This window comes from Tetrao urogallus (genome assembly GCF_951394365.1).
Source record: "Tetrao urogallus genome assembly, chromosome: 23".
Classification (NCBI taxonomy): Eukaryota; Metazoa; Chordata; class Aves; order Galliformes; family Phasianidae; genus Tetrao; species Tetrao urogallus.
Genome location: NC_136836.1, coordinates 4,416,023 through 4,432,633, shown reverse-complemented (window position 1 = coordinate 4,432,633; position 16,611 = coordinate 4,416,023). Strand labels below are relative to the sequence as shown.

The following is a 16,611-nucleotide window of genomic DNA, read 5'->3' as shown; positions in this document are numbered from 1 at the left end:
CGGCCCTTTACCTCCTCATACCCCTCCTCCCTCTCCTAAATGCCATCTTTAACAGAAATAAATTAGAATAAATGATGAGTCTTTGCCTCCTGAAGACAGGTGGCGGGGTAATATTGAAAGAAATGAATAAAAATTCGTTTAATGAGCATTGTTAATTAAACCTGGAAATCAAAGAGGTCTGAGATGTGGGAATTCAGAGGAAAAATGAAAATGAAGGGAGCCGTAGCTCGGGGCAGGAAGAGCGGAATTAAATTAAATGTAATGTGGGATTGTGTTTGTTAACGTCTATCACACATCACAGTGTATTACAGTTTAGGGTAAAGTGTTTGTTCTCTGCTCGCACACAAATTACGCTCTGCCACGAATTGGAACTCCGGCACGGCGATGGGCAGCGCGGTCCCGGCACGGTGAGGATGCGGGACCGCGGAACCTGCATGCGTGCGTGCGGCTGCGTGTGCAGGAGCGCCAGGGCGAGCGTGCAAACGCGCCGATGTGGGTCGGTGTGCATCAGTGTCTGCATGCGTGTGAGCATCGGTGTGGGGCAGCGCGGTGCCGAGAAAACCCCCGGCACCTCAGAGCCGGAGCCCCGCGCCACGCGCAGGGACAAGGCGCTGCCACGCTGCGACCCGAAGGGAGGGCGCAGAGAGGAGGAGGGAGGGATGGAGAGGAGGAGGGACGCATGGAGGACAGAAGGGAGGGCCGCTGGGCCGAGCGAGGAGCGCACGACGCCGCCCGCTCTCCGCTTTCCCCTCGCTCTGTCGCTCCGCAGCGCCCTCCGTCCCGCCCGTCCCCTCGGGCAGCAGTCGGTCCCGTAGCGCCGCACGTTCCTCTCTCCCTCTCGTTCTCTCTCCGGTGCCCGTCGGGCAGAAGTGAGGAGCGCCCCGGGGGGATCCCCGGGCTCTGTCCCTGCCCCAGGCACTGCTCCGGCCGCCGCCGTCGGGCAGAGGATTCAGGGCTGCCGCCGGCGGCTCCGACACTCCGCTCGGGTTAATAAAGCGAAACCGTCGGGCCCCGCCGCTCCCCGCACCCGCCCCCTCCCGGCCCTCGGGGTTCTCGGGGAACGTGACCCGGGGCGGTGGGTGCTGACGTCGGGGGGAGCCCCGGGGGGGTGACGCGGGAGCGGCGCGTGCCCGTGGGACAGCGGAGCCGCGCGGCCGTCCGACGGCGTCGGAGAGGCCCCGGCCGCCCTTCTCCCCCTCCGCCCGTCGGGAGCCGACGGGGCCCCGCGGGAGCGGGCGGCGCGTTCCCGGCCCCGCGCACTGACGCGCGCCCCCGGCGCGGCGGGCGCGCCCCCGCCACTATAACTGGAGTGCATGGAGTCGGGGCCGGCGCAGAGGAGCGGGCGGGCGATGGGAGACGCCGCTCCGGCGGGATAGAGGGGCGGAGACGGGGGCACCCCCGGGGCCCGGCCCGCCCGGGGCTCGCCGTGGGCCCGCACAGATGCTGGTGCACAGCTACCCGGGCATGGTGAGTGTGCGCCGGGCCGGGCCGGGGGTCGGGCCGGGGTCGGGGCCGGGATGTGGGATCCGGGACCGGGGCTCCGCTCTCCTCTCACCGCCGCTGTCTCCGCCGCCGCAGGACCGCGCCGAGGGGCTGCCCGGGGCGTCTGCCGGGGCCCGCCTGCCGCAGCTGCCCGCTCTCAACCAGACGCCCTACGGCTCGGCTCCGCCGCTCTGCCACACGCCCGCCGCCGACTTCCAGCCGCCCTACTTCCCCCCGCCATACCCGCAGCCGCCGCTGCCCTACCCGCAGGGCCAGGAGCCCGCTTACCCGCACCTGGCCGACCCGTACGCGGCGCTCAGCCCGCTGCACCAGCACCAGCAGCCCGCCTGGCCCCCGCAGCGCTCCCGGCAGGACGACGCGGGGCTGCTCTCGCAGACGCACCGCGCTCTGGGACTCGACCCCCGCCGCGAGTACCCCGCCGTGCCCCGCCTGCTCCACGGGCTGCCCGACGGCGGGCACGGCCTCCCCGACGGCCCTCTGGGCCTGCACGGCCTCGGGCACCACGGCCTCGAGGAGATCCAGGTAGCGGGGGCTCGGGGGGAGGACGGGGGGTGGGCGCGGGGGAACGCGGCCGGATCCGGCTTTGGTGCCGGGAGCGACCCTGCGGGCAGAGCGGGGCCCCGGGGCGCTCGGACCCCCGGGCGAGGAGCGTCCTGCCCCGCTACCGGCAGGGAGCGCGCAGCGAGCGGCCGCCGAGAAGCCGGGCCGACGCTCCGCTCCTTCCCCCGGGGCCGCCGCGCCGGGGCTCGGCCGTAGCCGAACGATTTCATCGCGCCGCGGCCTCGCGGTCGCCCCGCGCCCAGCAGACGGGAGCCGCGCCGGGAGCCCCCGCTGACGGCTTTTGCTTTGGTGCTTCCAGGCGGCGGACGACGGCGGGATGAACCTGCTCGATCAGTCCGTCATCAAGAAAGGTAAGAACCCGCGGGACGCGGCGCCAGGCCCGGCTCCTGCCCTCGGGGCTCCCTTCCGTCGGGTCCCCCGCGACGGCCGGCACAGCGCGACTCGGGAAGGGGGATAATTGGAGCGAGGAACCGGCGCGGTGTTCCGGCTCCGGTGCTGCTCGGAGGTCGCTGCTACACCCGGCGGCGAAACGAACGCGGCGGATTCCGGCGGGCCGAGCGCACGCGGCCACTGAAAAGCCCCGACGGCCGCGGGCGGTTCGCGGTGGGAGCCCCGGTGGGACCGGAGCGATGCTGGGGGTGCAGCCGCGGTCCCGCAGCTCGCCGGGAGCGGGGAGGATGCATTGAACGGGGCCGAGGCGGTTCCGAGCGGGGGTGAGCCGCCTCCTGCACGATTTTGCTGCCGATTTTTCCCGACCCTTTGCTTCCAAACACGGCAATAGTTCCACTCCGTAAAATAGTTTTTCTCATGAAAACATCGTCGGGGCACTGTTGGGAGCGAGAGGAGCACGAGGGATCGCAGTGCCGCACGGGGTGAGAGCCGCACGGAGCAACCGGGCGCTGCTGTCGGCGTTTTTAACAGCAGCGGGTAGAGGGAAAGGAGCACAGCGTGCGGGTGGCGGCCCGGACAGCAAACGAAAGATGCGGGATCGACACCGCGCGGGGGCTGCGGGGGCCGGAGGAGCGGTGCAGGCGGGGAACCCCGGCCCTGCGCGATGCGGCGCGGCGCTCCCGGATCTCTTCCCTGCCCCCCGTTCCGTGTAAATGGGAGTTCAGCGAATTCGTGACACGCGGAGCACGAATGGACCGTCATTATTGGAGCTCTAATTGGAACACGCGTGAGGCGTTGCGTGAAATGGTCGCGGTGTGCGCTCCGCTCCGCGCCTTCTCTTTTGTGTGTGCGGGCGGCATCGGGGCGCTTCTGGAAGATGCTCTCAGGGACGGCGTTTGCGCGGAGTTCGGCTGAAACCAGCGCTCGTTTTCATTGATTTTTGTGCATATGCGTGGTTTGTTTTGCTACGTTTTGTTTTCCTCCCTTTTCCAAAACGGGCGCCTACCCCCAAATCTTCGTTTGCCGTCGGGAGGAATTATTGCTCGGTGCCACGTTTGGACCCGGAGATCCTTCGGTTGCTCCGTTCGGATATAAAAGGTCTCACGGCGCGCTGCTCTGTGCCTGGGGCGGCCGCGTCTCTTCCCATCCGTTCTTTCTTTATTTTTCCGCCGTGTTTGGAAGAAAGATGCGAACTCTTTGTGGGTCGGAGGCTCCCCGGCGGCTCGAAGCGTTTGCGGGAACAGCCGCGCAATGAGCGCCCGCGGTGCAGCGGGGCGACTCCGACCTCAACTGACGGATCTCCGTTCGTTCTGAGATACATCGTGGTTTCATTTCATTTAATTTAATATTATTGTGATTTATTTTCCGGCTCTGCTGTGAGCCGCGGCCCGGACCCTCCGGAGCCCAACAGCAACCCCCTTTTTTTTTTGCCGTACGCCCTCGGAAAAATAAAAGCGGTGGCAGAGAATCCGCGGTGGGGGCGGCAGTGGGGCGGACGGGGGGGGTGAACGGCGGGGGGGAGCAAATATCTCCGTGGGAAGCGGAAGAAATTCAGTCCTAAATCCCCAACACCGCACTGGGGGCATCAATGCCCCAATTCCTCGCGGTGCGGCCGTCGGACGGAACCCAGATGGAAACGCGTGCGGCCCTGAGCCCGCAGCTGCCCTTCGTGAGCCGCCGCCGTGCTGCGATCCCGGGTCAACCAAACCCCGATCGCTGCCCCAAAGCGACCTCAGCTCCGCCGTGGGGGGCAGCGAACGCACAGCGGCTGCGGGGAGCGGTGCGGGACGGGGAGAAACGCGCTCCGATATTTGCGGCTCTGCGTTTCGTGCCCCCCCCCGCCGCTTAAATAAACGGCTTCGGCGGCTCTTAGCAGGGATTTTTTACGGGACTGCGAGCAGAGCGCTGCGCTCGGGGCCGTTTTGCTGCATGAAAGGGGACAGCGAGAGTGGAGGGGGGGGGAGCAGCGGGGATCCCCCACACCGCACACAGGGGCTGCGTCGCTCCGGAGGGTTACGTGAGCAAAGCCCTGCGTGGGGCAGCGCCGGTTTTCTGGCTGCCTGTTCTGGATCCGTTTGTTTGTTCTCTCTCTGTTTTTTTAATAAGCAGTACAGAAATGGTTTTTTGTTTTTTTTTGTTTTTCCCGTGTCTTTTTTTGTTTTTTAAACGGTGCTTTTGGGTCGATTTGGTTTTTTGTTTTTGTTTTTTTTTTTTGCTTTTTCCTCCCCCCCCAAGCGTTTCTGTAAGACCGGGAATATAATGGATGTAAAAACATTATTGTGAGCTCTGAAAAAGTTCTGTCCGTGGCTCCATCTGCGTGCAGCAGGGTGGCATCTTCCAGCAATGGACCCCAGCATTCTGTCGTTGCATTTCTTAGCAAAACAAAAACCAAACCCAAAACAAAACCCAAAACCACAAAAAAAAACCCAACCCTTCAGCTTGGTCGTAAAATAAGGAGGAGTTTTATGGCCTCACCGTTCTCTCGGGCTCAGCAGAAAGCTTTTGGTGGAGCCTTTTTATTCAGAAGGAGAACAAGAAATCCCTCTTCCCAACACGGTGCTGCCTGTGGGGTTGAGGGGAGCCGCGGGGGGGTCCCTGTGAGCAGAAGGCTTTGGCTGCTCGGCTCTGCTTCGTGTCTGTGAGCAGCAGAGATTTCCATAGGAAGGTTTTCGGCCGCCCCGCAGCAGCGGTGCAGGAATGCGGAGCTGGGCAGGACGGGGCAGGGGCTGTCAGCGCTCGGGAGCACGGAGGGCTGCGAGGCTGCGAGGCTGCGGGGCTTTTCCCCCTGTTTGGTCTGGTGGGAGCAGAGCCGCCGCTCTCAGCTCCATCCGTGGCCGAGCACCGAGCCAGACGCGGCGGCAGAAAAGCGCTCTGACGCTGGCAGCAGATGAGATAAACATCATTTCCTGCGATGGGGGAAGGCAGTGAATGAGGTCACCCTATAAAACACCTGGGGCTGCGAGGACTTGTTGCTCTCCGGGCTGCAGCAGCTCCGGGTGGGACGCGGTGCTGTGAGGCTGCAGGGCCGGGCTGCGCGCTCAGCTCTGCTCCCACCTCCAAGACGCGGCGCATGCAGGAACACCTCCTATCAAACAGCAAGAACTTGAAAGAAAGTTTTTCGCTCTGAACTGAGTCCAGATCGCCGTTCCTCCATTAAAATTATATTTTTAATGTCCTGTAATTGCGCCGGGATAAACCCAGGTGTGTGTTCATGTGAGATAACACGCGGAGGTGCTGGTGGAGGTGCTGGGCTTTGTCTCAGCCTTCCCGGTGCCTCCCGGGCATGTGTTATCTCCGAGTTTCATATACCTTGTCATGACTTACTGCTTAATTAGATGTTTCTAAATGAATATTTTGCTTTGTTCCAAGCAAAGAGCAGCTCTTACAGGGGAGGTTTGGTGAAGCCAGCTGGGGTTGCTTGTGTGGCTTGTGTGGCTGGTGAGTCAATCAGCAGGAGAGGGGCTCCGGGTGAGGTTTGCCCATAGGATGGGGCCGGGGTGCCCTGGAGATGCTCCTGCAGAGCAGTGCTTTGGCTGCTCCTGGGCCCATGGGACCCAGTGGTGGACGGTCGGCACGAGCTGCTTGTGGGGAGGGATGTGGGCAGCAGCAGCTGCTCCGATGGGGAAAACTCAGTGCCTCTGGGGAGGCCTCTCCTGTGGGCACTGGATTGCAGGGTGACATTTCTTCTGCTCCTCGCTGAAGTTCCTGGCCCAAAACCGGGGCTCCCGTGCTCCATTTTGTGCCCAGCACTCCAAACCTTTGCAATGCAGCCCTTTCTTCTCTACTCACCTGGCAGATCCTCCACTTTCCCCCTACTGCTGTGCTGCTCGAGGTGTTCCTTCCCCCCCCCCCAGGCTCTGCTGGGCTGCTGGATGCAGCTCACAGTGCCCATTCTCCAGCCATGGTGCAGACTGCCTGCTTGCAGTGTGCTCCCATAGGTGTGCAGGCAGCCGTGCCCAGAGAGGTGGCCCTGAGGCTTTGCTTTGTAGCAGTGCCATGGTGTGGGGGCTCAGTGGGGCAGACCTGGGGGCTCTGTGCCACCTCCGTGAGGCAGAGGCCAGCGTGGCCCATTCCTCCTTGTTCAGCACTATTCTGAGATCTGTGATCTTGGACAAAAAAAATATGCGTGCAACCCGTCTTAATTTTTTCAAGAGCCCAAACGTGGCTCTCTGAAGTTGCAGACTAGAGCCCTGACCACGGAAGCCTTCCACCCTTTCCTGTGTGATCCTGGGGAATAATTCGTTCTTGCTGTCCTTCCACGTGTTTGTTTATTTTAATTCCTAGTGGAGGAACTAATTAGCAAGCGTGGAGGTAAAGCGTGGAGCTGCTGCGTGCTCGGCTCTCATCTCAGTGTGCTGCACCAGGTCTGCTCTGTTTGGGTATCAAAGAGAGGAGGGAGGAAGAGCAGGGAAGCGTGGATGAGCCCCAGCTGCGCAGTGCAGCCCAACATGGCCGAGGGGAGCAGAGCATTCGCCCTCCTTGGGTCCTGCAGTGCATGCTTGGGATTCCAGCAGGCTGAGACTCCCCACCCTGTATCTCCAGCATTTATCTGGCACCAGTCTGTGGGTGCGAGGCGCCCATCCCCGGACTGGTCGGACGGGTCGTGATGGCAGCATTGGTGCTCACAGAGCTGCGGCCAAAGGGACCCAGAGCTGCTGTGTGTCTCCGTGGTTCCCATCGGAGAGCCGAGCTGCACTGCGTCACGGTGGTCGTGCAAGGATCGGCACCGAGTGCCGTATGAAAAGGAGCATTTTTCTGTGATTATTCACGTCTAATCTTTGCTGAGGGGTTTTTTTTTTGTGCCCTTCAGTAATCAGAACGTGTTTTAACAAATTGATAGCAACGTTAGCACGGCTTACGTGGGATCCGCGCCGCGCGCAGGGGACACTGCAGCTTTGTTCTCCTCGTCAGCTTACGGAGATCCGAGCTGCCGCTCCTATAGGGAATGCAAGGAGAACCTCTCAAGCATGTTACTGCAAAATGGATTATACTGTTTAAACACATAAAGATCCCCTATACCGGCTGCCAAAATGTAATGGGAGTTTGCGCTGCTAAATGAATAAACCTGTGATGCTGAGGGCTATGGGGCAGAGCGGGGTGGCTGTGGGATGGCAGTGGGGACCTGCCCTCATTGCGGGTTCACAGCTCCTCTCGCTGACACCCCAGGGCTCCCCATCCTCCGGGTTCCTTTCCTTTCCTTCCCCCTGTGCCCGAGTGTTTTCCACGCTGTGAATCTCAGTTTTTCTATACAGAGGCAGAGCTGCTTCGATCCGCCCGGAGCAGGGAATCACAGAACCAAAAGTGGGATCTGAGTCCATTTCTGTTTGTTCCTGTGAGGACGTTGCTAACATTGCTGCCTTCCCATTCCCAGTGCTCCCATCCACGAGCACAGCGCAGCCCTACAACCATGCACAGCTCCCCCAAATTCACAACAGATTCAGAAAGAGGGTTTCAGGCCGAGTTACTGCGAAATGGCAAAGCAGGGAGATGCGGTAGCTGCAGTAATTGCAACAAGTGCAGTAATTGCACATTGCTTGCTCACCACCTCCCCAGTCCCAGAGGAGCTTGCAGTGCTTTTGGAAAGGTCTGGGTGCGTTTTGTTGCTGTGTGTCCTTCCAGCACATCACTGGGTGCACGGTGAGGCTGCGGGAAGAGGTGCAGGAAGGGAGATGGCCACGAATGTCACATGGCACCTTGTGATGGAGCTCGTCCCTTAATGTATTGATTTGCATTGGAGGCATAATGACACGCAGGGAGCTTTGCATGGGCCCAGCAGCTCTGCTGGGTGCTGTCCCGTGGGAACGCTGTGGGCCCTGCAGCTCCATCTCCTCCCGACGGTCCCAGCTCTGCTCCGTATCACAGTGCAGCAATCTGGACAGCACAGAGATAAAACCCGGATTCTTTCCGTCCATCCATTTGAAGAGGCCTCCGAGCCGATTCCTAGAGAGCCTCTTTGACATGGGGACTCAATTCAGGTGGTGCATTCGAGATAAAGAAAATACCTGTAGAACCCCTCTGGGAAGAAAGGATAATTACAGAGCGCGGTTTGAAATATGGCCGATGGCACTGACCTCCTTCCCGGCCCCTCCATAAATACCTCTGTGCTGAAGCATGAGGAAATGGCAGGAGCTGAACCGCGCACCTCCTCTGAAGCAGGCAGGAGCTGCTGCCTCTGGCTCACACCCACACGCAGACACTGCCTGATGTATGGATCCCGGGCTTGTAATTTACAGCAGAGGCACTCAGACAAAGGTTGGGTTGGTTCTGCTCTCCCTGGCAGACAGCCCCGCACGGCCCCTGTGCTTCTCTGCAGCGCTGCTCCTCCAGCAACCAGTGCCTCACAGCACTGCGTGCAGAGGGCAGAGCAATGTGCCTGGCTGCAGGGAGCAGAGCGTGGGGCAGAGCTGCAGCAACGGGCACGGCTGCAGGGAGCAGAGCCTGGGCTCAGTGCTCAGTGCCATCGCCATGCATCAGTGCCTGCAGCTCGACCCAATGCATTGCCTCCCGCAGTGAGCAGCAGGACACAGCGTGCAGTGGGAGCAGCTGGAAGGGTTGCATATGGTGCTGGTGACGCAGAGCAGACGCCTCGCAGGGCTGAGCTGCTCCTTTGGGGGTGGAGATGGGAGACTGCCCCAGAGAAGGAGGTTTAGGGGGCTCAGCTGAGTTAGATGTGATCTGAGCTTCAGCACACTCCTGCTCTGAGAGAGGTGTCGCAATGAAACTGCCAGCATCCAGCGGTCCAACGCTGCTGAGGAGGAGGATGTGCCTGAAATGGATCTGAGTAGGAGGAAACCAGACCTGTCTGACAGGCAGCAATCCGCATCTTCCCTCTGGACTCGCTTTTCCCCTTGCAGCACCCCAAGCTTCAGCTGGCACTGGAACTAGGCAACTAATACCATAAGCAATTTGATTGCCAGGAGCCCCACATCTCCCTGCTTACAAATTATTTTGCAAGCCGGTAGCACAATTCAGCATTTCATCTATTTTTTTTCGGTCTCTGGTAGGCAAAAGCTCTTTGCCCATGTAACTCAAGGTGTCTGTGGGACAACTGCACAGGGACGTGGTGCAGTGGGGACAGCAGCTGCCTCCCAGGAGTGAGCACTGCTGTCCCCTGTGCTGAGATGCTGCACTGTGCCTTTCCTCACCCACTGTGCATCCTGTTGGTGACATTCACCACCCAGGGGATGCAGATGCCTTTGTCTCCCTTTTGTTGATGCCTGCACCGTGGAGGTGACCTCAGGGTCCAGCGTGGCACCAGGGAGCTGCTAGCGGCGGGTGCTGAGCCTCGTGGAAGGACAGTGCTGTGATGATTACATCATTATTTTGCAGCATTAGAAGGAATCTGGAGCTTCGGAAGCACAGCACAAGGTAACAGGTTTTCTGGAGCCCAGTGTTTAGGAAGTGCTGTGCAGTCTGGATTGCTCTGAAGGCATGCAGTGAAACAGAGCGTGCGTTCAGGTCGTGCTCGTATGGCTGATTCCTGGTAAATCATTGAACTTGTTCTGTGCCCCGCTGCTGTAAGCAGGCAGCTCCTGGGGCACCGCTGTGCGTTCAGGATGGGGTCGGGATTTGCTGTTCTGTGAGCTCTTCCCATCCTGCGGAGGTTCCTGAGCAGCCCAGCGATCGCGTCCTGCACTGAGCACTGTGGGGTGGGCGATCCCTGGACTGCCATCACAGCATCCTGGACTGGGCTGGGCTCAGCTGTGCTCTGTCCAATCCATCCATCCATCCATCAGGGAAAGGGATGAGTGCCCAAACCGTGCCTGACCAGTCTGTGTGTGATGCACATTTCTGCCCCAGGTGCTGCTGTCCCTGGTCTCAGTCATCCGCTCGCTCACCAACACTGGGCACTGTTCAGCCACTGGGGGAAGGTCCTTGGTGCCATGGGCAGGGGTCTCCGAGGACAAGCCCTGAACTTACATCCCAGTGCGGCCACCCCTGCGCCACATCCCTACGCTCATCCATTCCACCCGGCCGAGGGCCAGCAGGGCTCAGCTCCAAGCACGTCCCACCCGCATCCTGGCGGCGTGGCACCCAGCTCTGCCATCGTGTCCCCCCTCTGTGCCCCTCACCGCGGTGCAGGTGACACGCTGGCTGCCACCCTGGTCTTACGCTTCCTTTTGTCTGCAGGCTGGCTCAGGTGCTCCGATCACCTGCTGCTTGCAGGAGCGGGGAAGCAGCAACTGAAGATCGAGGGGGACTTTTGGTTTACTCAGATGACAAGAGACAATTTTGCTTCCCCCAAAGCCAAGGAAACAAAGCTGTCAGGCTTTAATGGTAGCTTGTCTCCCTCCTGCAGCATGTTTATGGGCAAACAAGCTGCAGAGCAGACCAGGCAAACTGCAGGTGAGGCCAAATCACAATCATTAATAATTAATGGCGACTGTGGCTATGTTTATTCTTGTATCGAGGCAACGTGGTGTGATGGATGCAGCGCTGTTGCAGTGGTGTGCCGTGCTGTCTGAGGTGCCCCTATCCCTGCACGTGCCAGGGCTATGCTGGTGCCCGTGGGGCTTGGACATAGGGCTGCTGTGGGGCAGCTCCCAGTGGGGTTGTTTCAGGCTGTAGGGTCATTCCTTGAAATGCCACCATGTCCTTTCAAAGCGCGTCCCCACTCCACCCCCCCGCGCGTGCCAACATGCGTCCTGCACTCTGCTCCATCCCACAGCAGTGCTCCGCAGCGCCTGGTGCTGCTGCCAGCTGGGTTGGCCTCCTCCCCACGCGCCCCATTCCAGGGACACACGTGGTGCTGCATGGCCCCATCTCCTGCATGACGCCCACATGTGCACGCAGCTCCCTGGCCACGCATGCGGGCTTGGGCACACGTCACAGCATGATCCTGGGCATGCAGGAATGTGTCCGTGTGTGAATGATGCAGAGTGCTTGGTGGGTGGGCAGAGTGCTGTGAGCAGCAGCTGCTCCCTGGGTGATGGGTCTGGTTGTGGGGCGGCTCGGTGCAGCATCCACCAGGTACCCGGCCCTGACACACACCTCTGCAGTAATGCATGGATGTTTGCGAAACTTGCAAGGGTAATTTAGAGACAAACACGACCTGTTCTAGGGCCCTGAAAGAGAACTTTGAAGTTGCTGCTTCCTGGAAATAGCTCTGGTTTCCTCCATCCCATGATGACGTTGCTGTGATTCCCTTCCCACCCCTCAGCCAGTGGCCGCAGTGGCAGTGCCAGTGGGAGCGGTGCATCGTGCCCTTCAGTCTCTGGCCGTGCCGAGGTCCCATGCTGAGAGGGAACTTCTCTCATTCCAATTCATCTTACATCCTTAAACACAAGCCATTTTTATGTAACATTGCTCCTTTTTTGCTGCCACGCCAACAAGTTGTTAAGCTGCACTTACAATATGCTGATTGTGAACGTCCACTAATAGGTCCGACCCACGTAGCCTTCCCCATCAGTTTTCAGGGTTTCTGTTCCATTTGGGGCATGTGTATTTCCTTTACAAACCCTGCATTACCTGCCACATGCGTGGCACCATTGGGGCAACCATTACTGGGGAACCACAGGGAACGTCAGGGCCAAGCCGATGCGAAGCGATGCTGTCGGCAGCCCTCTTCGGCTTCATTGAAGATCTGTTGATGTATTTATTTTTTTCCAGAGTTAAATTGGCTATTCGTTTCAGAACATAAAAGCCAAAGAGTTTTGGCACTAGTTTCAGCCAGAACTTTTGACCCATAAAGCTTTGCTGCGTCTCGGAGCGTTTCTTGCTGGGGTGACGCATGGGAGAAGCCGTGCTGCGCTGCCCCAGTGCTGTCTGACTCCTCTGCTCTGATGCTGCCCATGAGCAGCAGCTCCTGCTGTGTTACTGAGGTTTGAGCTCCTCAAGCTCCCTTTGCAGGGCTGACCCCACAGCTGACGCCTTTCCCTGGTTCCTGTGTTCCTGGCACCTCTCAGCTCTGTGCAGGGCAGTGGGGCTGTGGGTCTTGAGAGACCTTCCCAAAGACCAACCTAAAACCCCAGTTTTAATTGCACCAGAGTGGGAGGTGTGGGAAAGCAGTGAGAGCAGAACCTGGGTTTCTTCCATTGTGCTTTTTTCTTCTTTTTTGTTTGGCTCCATCAACCTCACCCCTCTTCTCCTTCATTGAGGAGCACACGAAGCCATGCCATGGCTTCAGCTGCGGACGCGCTTCCCGAGCTCTGCCCTCTGAAGCCTGCTCTCCTCTCCTCTCTCCCTTTCCTGCCCTGCAGTGCCCATCCCCTCGAAGGCCAACGGCACCATTCCCTCCCTGATGAACAAGGATGGGCTGATCGGAGGGGTGACGAACCCCAACGAGGTTTTCTGCTCGGTGCCCGGCCGCCTCTCGCTGCTCAGCTCCACCTCCAAGTACAAGGTGACGGTGGGGGAGGTGCAGAGGAGGCTCTCGCCCCCCGAGTGCCTCAACGCCTCCCTCCTCGGCGGGGTCCTGCGCAGGTAAGGGTGGGGGTGAGGAATTGCTGCTGCGTGGTTCGCTGGGGAACGGCCTTTTTTGGTGCTTTCTCTTCTATTTCCTCCAAACCGAAAAGCTTACGCTGGAATCCAGAGAGCTGTGGATGCCCCATCCTTGGAGGTGCCCAAGGCCACGTTGAACGGGGCCGTGGCAATCTGGTCCAGTGCTTGATTTTGTACTTGGCAACCAGCCCGTGGCCGGGGGGTTGGATCTGGATGTCCTTGAGGTCCATTCCAACCCAACTCTATGATTGGGATGATTCTATGAATTATGGTTCTTCTAATATGAAAGGCAGCATCATTTTATTTTATTTTTTTCTCCTTTCTTTCTCTTTCCAGAGCAAAATCAAAAAACGGGGGTCGGTGTTTAAGGGAAAGGTTAGAGAAAATCGGCCTCAATCTACCCGCAGGACGGCGCAAAGCTGCCAACGTCACCCTGCTGACATCACTGGTGGAAGGTAAGAGCCCAGAGAGATGGGAGTGCCGAAACTCCAACACCCCTCATTTGCAGCTTTCCACAAATGACAGCACTTAAAGCAAAGTATGCCGTGGTCAACACTGAGACTGGAAGTGCCCTTTGTCGGTGTCTGCACTGATTGAAACACGTCTGTCCTCTGAAACGGGAGCATTTCTGTCGGAGCAGTCATAGCTCATTTGTGAAAGGGCATCTGGGGCTGAACGGGGCGAAACGTTGCAGCTGTGAGCTCCCCCCGGCCAGCCCTCAATTCACTGTTCACTCTGCGAAGCAGTTTTAGGAAAAGCTGGTCAAGACCACCGAAACCAAGTAGAAAAAGGTGTGAGTAAAGCTGATGATGAGGTGTCAGGCCAACGCTGTTCTGCAGCACTGTGTGCCCACGATGGCCACCAGCTCGCTGTCCTTGGGAGCACCGAGAGCTTGGCTGGGGCTCCATAGAAACGCAGAATCACCGAGGTTGGAAAAGCCTTCTCGGATCCCTGTGTGCCCATTGACCACATCCCCAGGTGCCACGTGGAGCAGTGCTGCTGCTCAGAGCTGTGGGGTTGCCCCCCTCCCACCTTTGGCGCTATGGAAATGACGAGGTGGTGCCGCATCTTTGGAGAAAAGGACGCGGGACGCAGACAGACGCGGTGACAGCTCCGACTCCCTTCGAGCTCCGGAATCCATTGTGTCCGTGCCCAGTGTGCTGGAGGCAGCTGCCTGCAGATTCTGAATAGAAAATCATCTCCATTGTCGCCAGCAAATTAAATGACCCGCTTCATTAGGCGGAGGTTGTTACCGAGGGCAGTTGGTTTGTGCTGAATGAAAGGTTGATTTCCATTAAAAGAAAAGAAGGAGAAGAATGAAAGAAAGAAAGGAAGGAATGAACGAACGTACGGTCTGATTTCAGGTGGCTGCTGATGTTGTGGTTACCATTTACCAGCTCGTAGTAAATAAATAGTGGTGTCATAGGTGCTCGCTGGATACGATCTCCTGCAAGTCAGTACTGGAGGTGCTTCACCCAGAGGAAGGCCTTACGGCACCGTCACTGCACACAGAGATGGATTGGTTCCCCTGCACCCCGGGTACCTCCTTCTCAGATGTTTGCTGCCACGCTTTATTCTTCTCCCCTCTGCCTTCCCCATTTTTGGTGTCACAGTGATTGTTTTTCAGCAGCTGTTGCGCTTTAATTGTTTTCTAACATGTGAACGACCGCAGTTCCAATTAAGTTTTTCCTCATCTGCTGCTTCTTTGGAGGAGGAGGTGGAAGTGGAAGCAGCAGCTCTGTGCGGGAAGCACGCAGGCACATTCCGTGTGCCACAGCTCTGCAGAGCAGCCCTGGCTGTGCTGGGATCTGGGTTAATGCTATCAGGATGGATGGCCTCGTGTGTGTGAGCCGCAGGGGGCACATCCAATTAGCTCTGCCTGCCCGAGCGGGATTTCGGGTGCTGGATGTGATCGATTGCCATCAGCTCTGATTACTTCCAGGGGGACGCCCGGAGATGGATCAATTCCATCAATGGGTGGGCTCTTCCAGGGGTGATGGATATGTGCACGTACAGCCAGCCCGAGGGCCCGGCTCGCTAAGGTCTCTTTTCACTCTCCTTTTAAGTCACCAGAGGAAGGGACCAGCTTCTGTTTAGAGGTGGTGGTAGTTCATTTAGACCCACATGCACTAATTGTCTTACAGATGGGTATGAGAAACTCTTAGTGGTGCCCACCAGCTTGAGAGCCATAGGGGGAGAGCGCTCCTGGGTGGCACTTGTGAAAGGAGAGCACCCTGATTCCAGCAGAAATAAACCCTGACAGTGCCAGATCTGAGGCTGTTGGAGAAAATGTCCCCTTGCAGCCGGGTGCTGATGCATTGTGTGAATCTGTCCCACCTGCAGGTGAAGCTGTCCACCTGGCCCGGGATTTTGGCTACGTGTGTGAAACAGAATTCCCAGCCAAAGCGGCGGCAGAGTACCTGTGCCGACAGCACTCCGACCCCACGGAGCTCCACACCAGGAAGAACATGCTGCTGGCCACCAAGTGAGTGCTGTGCTGGGTCGGACTCCAGCCATGGTGCAGGGGCGGCCACAAAAGCTTTGTCTTCTGCAAGGGAGGATGTGGTTGCATTGCTGTATGCAGCCAGACCTGGTCAGGGCTCCGAGCAGCCTGACCGAGATGTAGATGCCCCTGTTTGTTTGAATCACAGAATCATTCTGGTTGGGAAAGCCCTTCCAGAGGGCTCACCAAGTCCAATCCCAGCCCACTCCCTCCATGGCTACTGACCATGTCCTCAATTGCCACATCTCCATTGTTCTGAACACCTTCAGGGATGCTGATCCCCCACTCCCTGGGCAGCCTGTGTCAGTGCATCCTTTTTCCCATAGCGCAACTTGCGGCCATCACCTCTTGTCCTATTGCTGTTACCTGGGAGCAGAGGCTGACCCCTCCCTCGCCACAACCTCCTTCAGCTCATTGCAGGGAGTGATGAGATGGCCCTGAGCCTCCTCTTCTCCAGTCCAAACCACTCCAGCTCCCCCAGCCACCCCCTAATAAGTCTTGTGCTCCGTTGCCCTTCTCTCCACACACTCCAGCACCTCAACGCCTTTCTTGTCACGAGGGCTGCTGGCCCAGATGACCTTTAAAGATCCCTTCCAACTCAAACCTTCTCTTCCAGGCAAATTTGCAAAGAGTTTGCAGACTTGATAGCACAGGACCGCTCACCTCTGGGGAACAGCCGCCCCTCGCTGATCCTGGAGCCAGGCGTGCAGAGCTGTCTGACTCATTTCAGCCTCATCACCCACGGCTTCGGCGGCCCGGCCATCTGTGCAGCACTGACAGCCTTCCAGAACTACCTGGTGGAATCCCTCAAGGGGCTGGATAAAATGTTCATCAGCAGCACAGGGAACGGGCACACGGCCGGAGACTCCAAAGCGTCAGAGAAGGACGGGAAGCATCGGAAGTGAGGTGCAGGCTCCATCCCCTGCCTGGGGAGCTCCCACAGCCAGAGGAAGGTCAGCAGTGCCAGGAGGACGCGGCGCTTTCTGAGCCGCTCCATTCAAACGGGGGGGGGGGGGGGGCCAAACTAAAAATGCAAACTACAAAAAGAGAAACGGATCGAAGCTCAGCAGGAAGAAAACAACTCTGACAGACGCGGCGAGGAGGAGAAAATAAGCCAGTTTGATGGCTTTTTCGTTTTGCCTTTTGTTTTTTTTTTTTTTTAAATCACGGATGCAGGAAGCCAAGTCATGTGCAATTTTTTTTTTTCTTTCTTT

At 58.5% G+C, this 16,611-nt stretch overlaps 1 protein-coding gene across 1 annotated transcript; it reads left to right on the top strand.

Moving 5' to 3' along the window:
* Positions 1-1,440: 1,440 nt before the first annotated feature.
* Positions 1,441-16,302, top strand: TFAP2E (transcription factor AP-2 epsilon; the record flags this gene model as incomplete). The annotated part of the gene is made up of 8 exons (XM_079546073.1): positions 1,441-1,467; positions 1,579-2,025; positions 2,363-2,414; positions 10,585-10,800; positions 12,654-12,876; positions 13,231-13,349; positions 15,238-15,379; positions 16,014-16,302. 8 exons carry the CDS (start codon positions 1,441-1,443, stop codon positions 16,300-16,302), a joined length of 1,515 nt encoding a protein of 504 aa, XP_079402199.1.
* Positions 16,303-16,611: the final 309 nt, after the last annotated feature.